At 47.1% G+C, this 12,681-nt stretch overlaps 1 protein-coding gene across 1 annotated transcript in view; it reads right to left on the bottom strand.

The window, feature by feature from the left end:
- The window catches only part of RPH3A (rabphilin 3A), a 112,258-nt gene that overhangs the window by 48,369 nt on the left and 51,208 nt on the right, over positions 1–12,681 (bottom strand). The window contains exon 4 of the mRNA XM_064379802.1: positions 7,503–7,649. Coding sequence (XP_064235872.1) covers positions 7,503–7,649 — 147 coding nt within the window. The remainder of the gene's footprint in view (positions 1–7,502; positions 7,650–12,681) is intronic.

The raw sequence follows: 12,681 nt of genomic DNA on the forward strand, positions 1-12,681 counted from the left end.
TCACTCCCATTTTACAGATGGGGAAACCAAGGCACACAGAGGGGAACTCGCTTGCCCAAGTGTACACAGCTCGAGTGGAAGAGATGGATTTGGAAGTTAGGTCTAGCTGCCCAGGTGCTAGAAGAATGGAATCTTTGTTTCATGTCGGGTTTATGGTTGCGGTTCTTTCTGACCCCTCTCGCTGTCCTTTCCTATCATGGAAAATAGAGTTGGGAGAATGTGGTGCTGAGGCCTGAATGGGGACAAGAGTCACTGTGGTAAAGAGGAATGAACTGTTCAATTGCATATGAACAAACATGTGAAGAAGAAACATATAAAATGATCAATTAACTTCAATAAATGTCTGAGATACCCTGTAAATTACTGACTTCTCTGAATCCCTGAAATCATCCATCAATTGCCTTTCCCTTTGGCCACGCAAAGGCTGTGTGTCTCTGGGCGAGTGTCTTAACTTCCCTGAGCTTCAGTTTACTCAGTTGTAAAGCAGAGATGATCGTCTGACTCTCAGTGAGGACATCATAAAGATTAAAGGAAATATATGATATTTGAAAGTTCCTAGCACAGGGCTTGGAGATAAATGTTTGTTTCTCTAAGGAAAAGCAGAATAGGAGCCTAATCCTGGAGCCAGCGAGCCCAGATTCATAATTCCAGTCCCACCACTTATTAACTGTATGACTCTCGGCAAGTTGCTAAACTTCTCTGTTCTTCAGTTTCTTCTTCTGTGAAATGGGAATGATTATAATATGTTCTATTACGTAGGATTGCTGTGAGAATTACAGAAACGAATCTCTGAGCACAGTGCTGGCACATGATGCCAATAAGAGTAGTCTGTTGTGATTATTCTGCTAGAAGTTGAGTATGAGTCCAAGAAAAATCGCAGTCCATTTCGTCTCCCATTCCTTCTCCACCAACAAAAGGGCTAGAGCAGTGGTTCTCAACAGGGGGTGACTTTGCCCCTCGGGGATGCTGAGCAGTGTCTGGAGACATTTTTAGTTGTCGCAACTGGGTGGGGTGTTAAATCAGGCGTCTTAGTGGGTAGAGACCAGAGATGCTGCTGAACAGTCTACAATGCACAAAACAACCCCCACACAAAGAATTATCTGTCCCCAAACATAAACAGATGGGATTTGAAGACCGCCGTATCCAACTTCCCGTTTTACAGATGAAGTCAGGGAGGCATGAGGGAGGCTGTACAGGTAAAGAGACTTGATAAGCACCTTAGTTGGGTTTATGGTTCACTCAGTATGCATTGTTCACTCAACACGCACGTGTTCTCTCTTTTACGGCAGGCATCAAGCTAATTAAGGAATCCAGAAAGCTTCACTCTGTTGCCCAGGCTAGAGTGCAGTGGAGCAATCTAGGTGATTCATTGTGACCTCTGCCTTCCAGGCTCAAGCGACTCTCCTGTCTCAGACTCCGGAGTAAAAAAAAAGAAAGAAAAACTTTGCTTTTGTATGAAAAAAGAAAAATCACCCAAATGTCTTAAGTTACTTTCCTTAATGTGTTGTACATCTTTTCTTCTTTTTTTCTGAGATGGAGGCTTGCTCTGTTGCCCAGGCTGGAGTGCAGTGTTGCAAACTCTGTCTCCTGCGTTTAAGCGATTCTCGTGCCTCAGCCTCCCAGTAGCTGGGATTACAGGCATGTGCCACCACACCTGGCTCCTGGTTAATTTTTGTATTTTTAATAGAGATGGGGTTTCACCATGTTGACCAGGCTGGTCTCAAACTCCTGGCCTCAAGTGATCCACCCACCTCAGCCTCTCGAAAGTGCTGGGATTACATGCATGAGCCACTGTGCCCAACCCTATTTTCATCTTATACAAACAGATTCTGTGACACACCAGGGCTAGCTGGACATTGGAAAAAGCACTGGTCCAATCCCTGAGGAAACTGAGGTACAACTCAATAATTCCTGACACCGGGGGATCAGAGTCCCCCCAAACCTGATGAAATCTATGTTTCTTTTGGGGAAAAAATGTACATAGACACATCCATAAATGTTTATAATATCAGAACGCCCCCAAGTCCCTGACTCCCATCCATAGAATCTTTAAGACTTTAAGAACACAGGAGAGGAGTCCTCCTTTAGAAAGACAAGAGTATGACCTGGCTTATGGTCAGCTTGTCAAGCCATAGGACAGATGTCTACCTAATTAGATGTAGCAAGTTCCAGACATTATCACTCATTTCTCCCTCTGTCCATATTTTGGAAAAAATATGTGCCAAAACCACGAGGGAAGGTGGAACCAAGATGGGAAGGTGATAGGAGTGCGACAGATCCTGTCAACAACAAGTCTCTCTGACTTCCTCCTTCATCGCGGTGTCTGGATGCCAAGGCTAATGACAAATCCTAATTACTTTTTTGGGCCCATCTGTTTAGGGAAGCTGACCTCGAATGGAAGCCACCCAGCTGCCAGTTCCTTCACAGGCAAGATATGTGAGCAAATGCCTTTGAGAGGCTCTGGACAGAAAGAGATACAATAAGGATAAAGTGGGCCTTACCAATGCCAGGGAGAGAGGTGGAAATGCAAACCAATTTTGGAGGCAAGTGTCTAATTCCAAACTTAATGCATTCTAAAAGTCCTGTGGGTAACCTAGGTGTGTCTTTGCAACTCACAAAGGGGCCCTTCTATGCTCAGGAGAAGAACTCAGCAGCCATGTGTCTAGCCTGGCACCTCTGACCACGGCCGATTGGATAAGGGGCAGGTATCTAGGGTGAGCTAGGTCAATCAGAGGTCCTTCCCTGGGAATTTGGAATTTGGAGTAAGAAGAGCTATAGAAACTGAGAATATCTAGCTAGTGTGGCTATATTTTCTAATATGTGGGATGAGAAGTAGACTTTTCATGAGGCTAGGATGTGTTCTTGTCCTTAGATCCCTTGAGATACCTCTGAATCCTTATATTAAATTTCTCTTTCTGCATAATGTGATAAAGATAGGCACCAACAGTGCCTTCCTCCTCTGCATACACATGCATTTATCCCATAAGGAGATAGGATCTATTTCCTGTCCTCAATAGAAAGTGGTGGAAGTAATACCCTGCCAGTTCCAGACCTACCTGTTAAGAGATCAGGCAACAATTATCTTTGCTTCTTTCAGACCCAACTGCCACGTAAAGGAGTTTGGGCCAGAATAATAAATAAGGAAAGATGAATGCAAAGACAGGGGCTACCTGGAGAGCACCAAGGTACAGACAGGGAAGTAAAGCTTTCTTGCACCTTTCAGCCCAGCCCAACCACCAGCTGAATGCAGCTGAGTGAGCAAACCCAGTGCATGCCCCCTGGAGCAAAAAACCTGCCCAGTAGAGCTCTGTCTGAATCCTTAGCCTGCAAAAATCATGAAAAATAATACATTGTTTGGCTCTAAGCCACAAACTTTTGGGTGGTTTGTTATATTGTAATGGATAACTGAAGCAACCTAGCTGGCATTAGTTTCCTTTCTTCTAAGTGAAGTGTCCTAACAGAAGCCTGTAGCAGTCAGGCATGCAAAATGAACTCTGAAATCCCACTTAGCTCTTATATAAGAAATGTGGGGGCAAAATGAGGTTGGTTAATGCGTTTCTCTTCTGGCCATCATCTCTCCCTCCTGGGATGTTGAAGAGAACAGAGCTGGGCTGTGAGCTGAGTGGTGAGTGAAGGTTTAGACTCCTCCTGGCACATGGGCTCCATGGAGTGAAGTGGTTCTGGGTTGCTGTGCATGGTCTGGGACTCCCTGGGGCAGCTAACTCTTGCAAAACTGCCCTAGGGAGTCAAAGCCTGAGGGGATTTCTCTCCTGAAACTCTCAGAACCAAAGCAGCAGGCAGACTAGCTCTGGCAGCTTTGGAAGGTACAGACAGGTTAATAAGAGCTGGAAAGAATCACTGGGTCAGCACAGAAAGGGTTTCAACTTCCAGCCCTCAAAATGTCTCCTCCAAACCTGAGTAATTAACATTTCCATGCTCTGCAGAGCCTAGGAATTTGGGAACACATCTTCAGGAAACACATCTCAGAGATTTGAGAGGATAGCTCTGAGAGTCAGCCAAATAGGGATGTGTACCTTGCCTCCATATGACCTTGGGCAAATGGTCTAAGCTCTCTAAGCTTCAGTTTCCTCACCTGCAAAATTGGGATAATAATAGCTTACGTGACAGGGTCGAGAGGAACAGTTAATGAGTTAATTTATGTGAAGTTTTTAGACACTGGGCTTGGCACATAGTAAGTGCTCGGTAAATGGCACCCATCATGATGATTATTTATCATGTTTATTGACAGTGATTTCATAACTCTCCCAGATAGCTTTCACTCAGGTAATAGAAAAGAACATTCAGCATTATGGAGCTGATGTCTGGACCCAGTAAGGGACACAGCTACATTGGCAATTTTAACATAGAAGGAGCTCATTACTCTAAGAGGTACAGCCAGCAATAGGGTGTGAGGTCCCTCACCAGACACCCCCAAAATACTGTAGAGTCTGAGCAGAAAGAATCCTGAGAATGAGACTGAGTCACTCGATGGATGGGGAAACTGAGGTCCCAAGGGCTGAGATCCTCACGCTCTGCAATGGGAGCCCCAGTTAGCACCCCCCATTTTCAGTTTGGCTCCATGTCTGATGTTTCACTTTGCTTTCATCTGACTCCTCTCTGATCCCCTCCCAGGGAAGTGTGGGTGGAACAGGAATCAGGGCAGGTTTGAGCTTATAAGACACAAATAGCATTGGGTTTGCCTCTGGCGATGCTACCAGCAAGGGCTGGCTGCAGGAAGGGCGCTGTGGAACAACCACAGCCGGAATCTTCCGGGGCTGTCCTCCCCACTCTGGGAAGCCAGGCAGAAAACACATTGTCTCAGCAAAGGGACATTCTGTCACCAAAGACTTGGCCCAAGCTCCCCTGGAAGCCTCTCAAATCTCCTTCAGGGGAAGCCAGGGGCTGCTAAAATTTCAGGGCTTGCCAAACAGGAGTCTCAGGGCAGACTTCTAGAACAAAGACTTCAGTGAGCATGAAAAATCAGCGTTTTCATTAAAACAAACAAGACCTCACCATTAAATAATTGCCACTATTTATTAAGCATGTACTTTTTACAAGGCACAATATTCCTTTGTATGCTAATTAAATACCCAGATGTATGTGACAATATTATCCCCTTTTTGCAGATGAGGAAACTGAGGCACAGGGAGGTTAAAGTGGTCTATCTAAGGGCACACAAGGGGTAAGTGGCAAAACTGAAATTTGGACCCAGGCCTCCCTCGCTTTGCAACCCCAGCTCTTAACTGCAATGCTCTGCCGCCACATCACCAGGTGACAAAGCAGAGACCCTATTTACCCCATTCTAAATCATTTAAGCTGGGATCTGCTCAGTTCACAAGGACCTCTATAACCTGACCTCCAGAGGCGGCCCAGCGGCCATGCTGATAGAATAGGGCTTGGCACGCCTGGCTGCAGCTGATTGATTGGACAAGGGACAGTACTTGACATTAACCAGTCAGAGTACTTTCCCTGGGAGTTTGGACCCTGGACAAGACTGTAAACTCTCAAGCCTCTTGGCCACAGGCAATGTAGAAAGAAGTTGGGAGACAACCTCATCTTCCATGTTCATTCATTCACTCAACAAATATTTTCCTGTGTTCATTCATTCACTCAACGAATATTTTCCTGTGCATCTATTATATACCAGGCTTTAGGAACACAGCAGTGAACAAAACTGGCAAAAATATCTACCCTCAGGAATCTTAATCTAATGGGGAGAGACATACAATAATCAAAGGAAATATGTAAAATATAAAATGTGAGAGCTGGTGGTAAGTGCCATGCAGGAAAAGGTTGAACAGAGTTCTTGCTCTCACTGTTTAGCCTTAATATACATATTTTTCCTTCCCTCATGGCTGAGGCCTATCATTATATGAAAACACACACACACACACGTACACATATGTACACACACACATGCATGTGCATATGCACATGCACAAACACACACACACACACATGCATACACATGCACACGCATACACACTGCCGGCCTGGAGAAGCTTCCGCTCTTGAAATATCTTTTCAAAAGCAAAGCAAAATAAAAACTTAACCCCATAAGCAAGCCCCTCAGACCTATCCCTTTGGTAACCACCCAAGGAGGCTGACAGAGGGTCAAGTGTGAAGCTGATGCATCCTGTGGCAGGTGTTTGTCACTTGTCAATGACACCTCTGATTTCCCCAGCCTGCCCTGAGTACAATTATCTGCAGAGGCTCAAGTCAAAGGCACCCACTTCCTGCATCCCCAGAGCATCAGTTTTCATTAACCCCAGCTGAGTACCTGGGTAGGGAGATCAGTGGCCACCTCAGTGCCTAAATCTGTTGTAAGCATTCGGCAATGGCTGCCCCTGGCAGAAGGGCTTGGGGAGGGTGTAAGTGGAGGTGATGTCCCAGCATCCTGCCTTCCCATTTCCTGTTTGATATTCAAGTCTGGGAAGATGACTCCCATGGCCTCTCTGTATCCCAGCAGCCAAAGTCTCCATTTATACCGAGAGCCCCCTAAACACATACCCTCACTCCCTTCTCTCAGTCACCCCACCCACCCTGATGATGCCCCACATTTTCCCCACTGCCCCAGCCCCAGCCCACACCCATGCCACTCCTTGCTCTCCAGTACTGTCCCTGCTCATTGATTTTGTCACATCTCTTCACTCATCACACATCCTTCTTATAAGCCTTGCTTCTCTCACATGCATGTTTTCATTATCCCTGCCTTCTGAGCCCCACTTTCCTCTCCTTCCTACCATTTATTAAATGCACAGTGTCACCAGAGCCTGGGTCAGGATCTGTGCATGCATCATCTCAACACTTACAAGAGTCTTATAAGATAATTATAGTTATTCCCTCAACCTGCCAGTGAGCAAATTGGGGCTCAGAGAGGTCAACAACACTCCCAAGATCCAGAGCGGGCAAGTGGGGAGCTGGCATGGGACCCCTTGGTTCCTGGAGTCCTGACCTATCATGTTAACCTCTGCTTCCTCGCTCACATGCTGTCAGACTCTTACAGGACTGGGTTCTCCAACTGTCTTATATAACTCATTTCAAACGTGCTTTCTCTTTACACACTCTCTTTTTCACCTACTCCCTGTCCTCCTAACCTTGCCCTCAGCTGTACCTTCTGACACCTACGTGGCTATCATCTCTAGAGCACATCCCTATGCAGCTGTGATTAGCTGAGACACCTGACGCTCACACCCACACCACTTCTTGCAGCCTCCAATGACAATCTCCCCTTTTTGTATCACAAGACCCCTCCCCTGCCCCTTCTTCAATGCACCCCCAGCCAAGAACCTCCTCACAGCATCCCACTCTCTCCTCTAGCCCTTTTCAGTTCTCCCAACTCTCCCACCTCATGCAATAAGGATCCCACGTCTGCCAGTGGGAAAGGGGGCGGGAGGTGGCTCCGTAAGTCACAAATGGCAAAGCCCAGAGGCAGCCCTGTTCCAGCCCAGCACACCCTCCTGCCTCAGCGGCTCTCTGGTGGATGGGAAGCGTCACCTCACCCGATTCGCTCCTGCTCCATCTCTTCCATTTTCTCAGCTCGAGCAATCACCCTGTTGATGATTTCTTTCTCCTCATCGGTCAGTTCTTCCTGCTTCCTCTGCCTGTCAGGCTGACCACTGGGATGGACGGACCAGCCTGCCTGGAGCCTGAAAGGCAATTTGGGAAGGTGTAAGGTGAACAGAAAATAGTAGTTCAAATTTCTGCTGGGAAACTGACTGCTTGGGAGACGGTGGGCAAAAGAATTGTATCTTTCAGAGCCTCAGTCTGCTACTCCGTGCAATGGGACACATACTTCCCTCTTAGGCTTCTGATGAGTTTATTTTGCTTATGTGCTTAACACATAGTAGACACTCCACAACATTTGCAGCAAGCTCATGGAAACCTGGAGCATAAAGATGTTTCAGAAAAGACAGAACAGTAGACTTGTATAACTGCAGTGGAAATGATTCAGGACAGGCAGCCCGAAGCCCTTGGTCCCAGGTTGATCACAGCATCTGCCTGGCGGGGAGATGGCTTTTGGGGGCTACAGCGTTTTTAAAAATAAATTTAAACTGGTTGCCAACCACATTTCTAAAAATCTCTTGAATTCACACAAATGTTCAGATTTCCAGCCTCAAAGCCTCTGGTAACATTTTGAGTTCTATCTTGTGTTCTTTTTGCCTTTTCTTTTTAAGCGAACACTGACATAACATCTACCAGTGCCCACATCACCTAATTATCTCTCACACATGCCCACTGTGTGCCCGCATCAGCTTATTATCTCTCATACAAGCACCCCGTGCACCTGCATTACCTCATTTAATCCTCACATCACCCCTAAGAAGCACGGACTGTCTGTGTCCCTATTTCCTGGTGAGGAGGCTGAGGCGTGGAGAAATTTGAGCACTTGCCCAAGCTTGTGTGGCTGGCAAGTGGCAGTGGCAGGATTCAGACTCAGGCAGTCTGCACATTTACCCTCCACAAGATGGAAAGAATGGGACCTGTGGCCCCGACAATGGTTCAGAGAATCAGAGCTGCTGGGAGCAGTTAAGGCTGTGGTCTATGACAGATTGGTATCCCAGGCTCTGAGGTGCATCACCGGAGTGGAAGACAGGGCTGAACACCACTAGAAATTCTTGTCCCTATGAGGGAAAAAATCAGGAACTCTGAATCCTCAGGAGCATCCCCTCCTTAGCTGCCAGCCTCAGTTCTTTCTGCTGGCCTAATCACAGCAGCAGGCATGAAATTGCCTTTTGACATTAGAAGCTGGAAATTAAAAGCCCATCCTCCTCCCTCCCCCCGCCCTCTTCTGCCATTCCCCCACCTTAGCTAGCTTGCTCTGAAGAGCAGAGAATGAAGAGTTTGGAGGAAAAGGGAAAATATCTTGGGGTCTTGTTTCCAGAAAAGAAAGGAGGATTTGGCCTGGGGAAATTCTGGCGGAAACACACCTTGTCTTCCCACATGTAGCCTTGGATGGGGTGCCTCTGGGATGAGCACATGCTAACACTGCTCAAACCCCTTGCTCAGAACTCTCCAGTGGTGTCTCAGTTGACTTGGAATAAAATCCAGAATGAGGCAGAAGTGATGGTTGCACAACATTGTGAAGATACTAAATGCCACTGAATTGTATGTTTTACAATGATTACTTTTATGATATGTGAATTTTACCTTAATAAAAATAAAATTCAGACTTCTTGCTTATTCTGCAAAGTCCTGCCTGGTCTGTCCTTTACCTGCCCCTCTGTCATTGCCCCTCTGCCTTTGCTCCAGCCATACTGGCCTCTCCACTCAATCTTAAACACCCAAGTCTTGTTTTTGCCTCAGGACCTTTGCACTTGCTGATCTCCCCTCCAGGAACACTTACCTCCCTGGATCTTCCCTCTCATCATCCTGGTCTCAAAGAGGCTGTCTTTGATCTCTCATCACCCTGCTTCACTTTCTCCATTGCACCCATCTCTAGATGAAGTTATCTTTTACATTTTTTCTTGTTATATATTTATTGCCCCTTTCTTCCCGACCAGAATATAGATTACAGGATGGCAGGGACCTTGTCTGGCCCTGGTTCTCTATTGTGTCCATGGCATTTAGATCATTCTCTGACAGCAAGTATATAAAAAGAGTTTTTGAGTAAGACCTGGTCCCTGGTGGCCAAAAGAGATGTTAAATGCCTAATTATACAGGTGACATGCAGAGAGACTGAAGCAATGGAGGTTACTCAGTCTAGAGATTGGGAGGAGCTTCTTGAGGAAGTGAGGAGAATTCACTGTGATCCTGGTGAAAACGAAGCTTCAGGGCCCTCTGTTCACACAGGCACCTCCCAAGGCCCTAAAAGGGCCCTAATAATGGTCATGTGATTAGGAAAATTTGCTGAAGCAAGATGGTTTTGTCTTTTTGATCTTGAAGAGGGCCCCTTAAGTATATACGCTTTGGGCCCCACAAAGCTGTGGCTGATTCCTGCTGAGACCTTAAAGATAAGCTGAAGGGGCGATGGAAGGTAGGGGAGCGATTGAGTCTGGCAGAGGGAATGGTCTTTGCAAAGGACTGGGGTAGAGCAAACAGGCAGCATGCTGGAGGGAAAGACCAGCATGGTGGCCAGCCTCTAAGATGGTCCCCAGGGGTCCCTGCCTCCTGTTATTCATACCTACCTGTGTGCAGTCCCCTCCCTTGCTGAATAAAGGCTGGTCCTGTGTGACCAACTAAATACAGTGGAAGTGACATTCTGTGACTTCCAAGTCATAAAAGACATTGAAGCATCCACCTTGGTCTCTTGGCCAGCTGCCATGTTGTGAGGACACTCAAACATCCCCATGGAGAGGCCCGTGTGGAGAGGAACAGAGGCCTCCTGCCAACAGCCAGCACCACACCGCCAGCTACGTGAGTGGCTCTTCAATTCCTTATCAAGCCTTCAGATAACTGCTGCCCCAGGTGACATGTCTGCAGCTGCATGAGTGACCTTGTGCCAGGGCTGCCCAGTCAGGCCACCCTCCAATTCCTACTCACAGAAATTGTGAGGGATAATCAATGGTTTCTGTAATTTTAAGCCACTTATTTGAGATGACTTGTTATCAGATAACTGAGAAACCCAGTCCAGCAGGAGAATAGAGACAGACTGGTAGCACCCTCCCCACCGTGCCTGGATTCATGTTCTATTGCTGCATGACACGTTATTACAAAGTAGGGGCTTAAACCAACACATATTCATTTTTCTCACAGTTTCTGTGGGTCAGGAGTCTGGGCTTGGCTTAACCGGGTCTTCTGCTCAGGATTTCACAAGGCTGCAATCAAGGTATTGGCTGGGCCATGTTCTCATCTGGAAGCTTGACAGGGGAAGAATTAGCTTCTAAGCAAATTTGTGTTGTTGGCAGAATGAATTTGCTTGCAGCTGTATGACTGAGGGCCATGGCCTTCTGAAGGCTGTTGAGAGTCCCTACCCCAGGTCCTAGAGGCTGCCTGCATTCCCTAACCATGTGGCATCTCTGATGCCATCCTGTGGGCCGCTTCCTTCATCAAGTCCACAAGGAGGATCTCTAGTTCCTGTTATCTGAGACAGAGTCTTATATAACATAATGTGATCCCAAGAGTGACAGCTAGTCCCCTTCGCTATATCTTATAGGCTAGAAGCAAGGCTCAGGTCCTGCCCACACTCAAGGGCAGGGCATTATACAAAGGCATGAACACCAGGAGGTGGAGATCACTTTGAAGTCTGCCTACTGTGGCATTCCTGGCAGGTGTCCTTCCTTCCTTGCTTGAATGCCTCCTGTGATGGAGGCCCCACTCTCTTTATGCAGAGTCTGTGCCATGCTGTTGTGAAGATCTTCCATTTGGTGTGCCAATATCCTTCAGCCTGATGTGTCTCCCCATTACTTTTAAAGGATACAGTGGACTCCTGTATAATGAAGATCAACCACCCTTCCCAAAGAGTCCCAGTCATAACAGAATTCAGCCATCTCCCAAGTCTCATCAGTTTTCCATGGAAATGGACACTTGACCTGCCCCTATTCTCCCTTATTTGCCCCCACCTCTCTTCCTGGATTTCTCCATTGATCCCCCTTTGTTTATTTCCTGCCATTACAAAGCAGCTCAGTGACCAAAACTGAACACATGTGAGATTCTAGGCCTAGTCCCCAGTGGAGACCCTTCAAGGACACATTCCTGCAGTTTACAATCTGGTCAGGAGCCAGCCTGACCTGAAGTCAGTGCCTCACACCCCACTACCACACCATTGTCAGTGTCAGCATGCACAGGAAATGCATGTGTCTGAACACACAAGGCTCCAGAGACATAAGCAGGGCTGGGGAGTCCCCGAGAGGCCCCACCTAGGATAACTGTCTCCATCTGCAGACTGCAGATGAGCAGCCCTGCCGGAGGCTGCTGGCACTTTCCAAAGCCTTCCCTCATCCTCTGCTCCAGAACATGTGGTTAACAAACAGCTCATCGTGTTTGAAAATGTCGCCGATTGGTCTCAGTGGGAACCTGCAAGCCTCCTGTGGATTTTCATGTTTTAATTTCAGAAGCAAACAGACAGAAACAAGATCAGTTTTTCAGACCAAAGTTTTTGCTTTCAGGGAACAGAATGGGCCTGTCTAGGTCTTCCTGAGTTGGGGAACCAGGTGGGCATGAGGGTCTCAAGCATCGGTCCTTAGGATAAGACCCTTGCCAAGGGCTTCTGATCACAGGATGGCAGCTCTGTGTCCTTAAGACCAGAGCCAGAGTCCAATGTTGGGATCTTATTAAAGACCAAAGCCGGAGATCAAAGTATTGCTCTCCTTGGACAAGTTAGAGAATTGTGTCCAATCCAGAAAATATCCAGAGGACTTACTGTGTGCCAATGTGAGCCCTTGTTGACTGGGCAGAGTTAATGAGTGGCATCCTGGGTCTGACACTTGTTGCCAGTATGTGCTGGGCCTCTGCCCTGCTCTGAACCTCAGTTTCCTGGTCTGTTAATTGGGAATGTTAATAGGGCATGCATCACAGGCCCTTGACAAGATTAAATGTGAAAGTGCATGCCAAGTGCCCAAGTAACAGCAGCCCTGCTATTGTGACTCTCCTCTTAATCTACCGGGACGCCTAACATTTTAGTGAGGGATGAATTGCACCAGGAACTTTGCAAGCAAACTGAGATGTGCTCCACAGTTTCGCGGGACTGCCTCTCCATGTGAGTGCTGGCATTTTCATAGTCGCTCATTAGCTGGCTGCTGA

Source organism: Aotus nancymaae, unplaced genomic scaffold (assembly GCF_030222135.1).
Source record: "Aotus nancymaae isolate 86718 unplaced genomic scaffold, 86718_ANA_hifiasm-v0.15.2.pri h1tg000021l, whole genome shotgun sequence".
Classification (NCBI taxonomy): Eukaryota; Metazoa; Chordata; class Mammalia; order Primates; family Aotidae; genus Aotus; species Aotus nancymaae.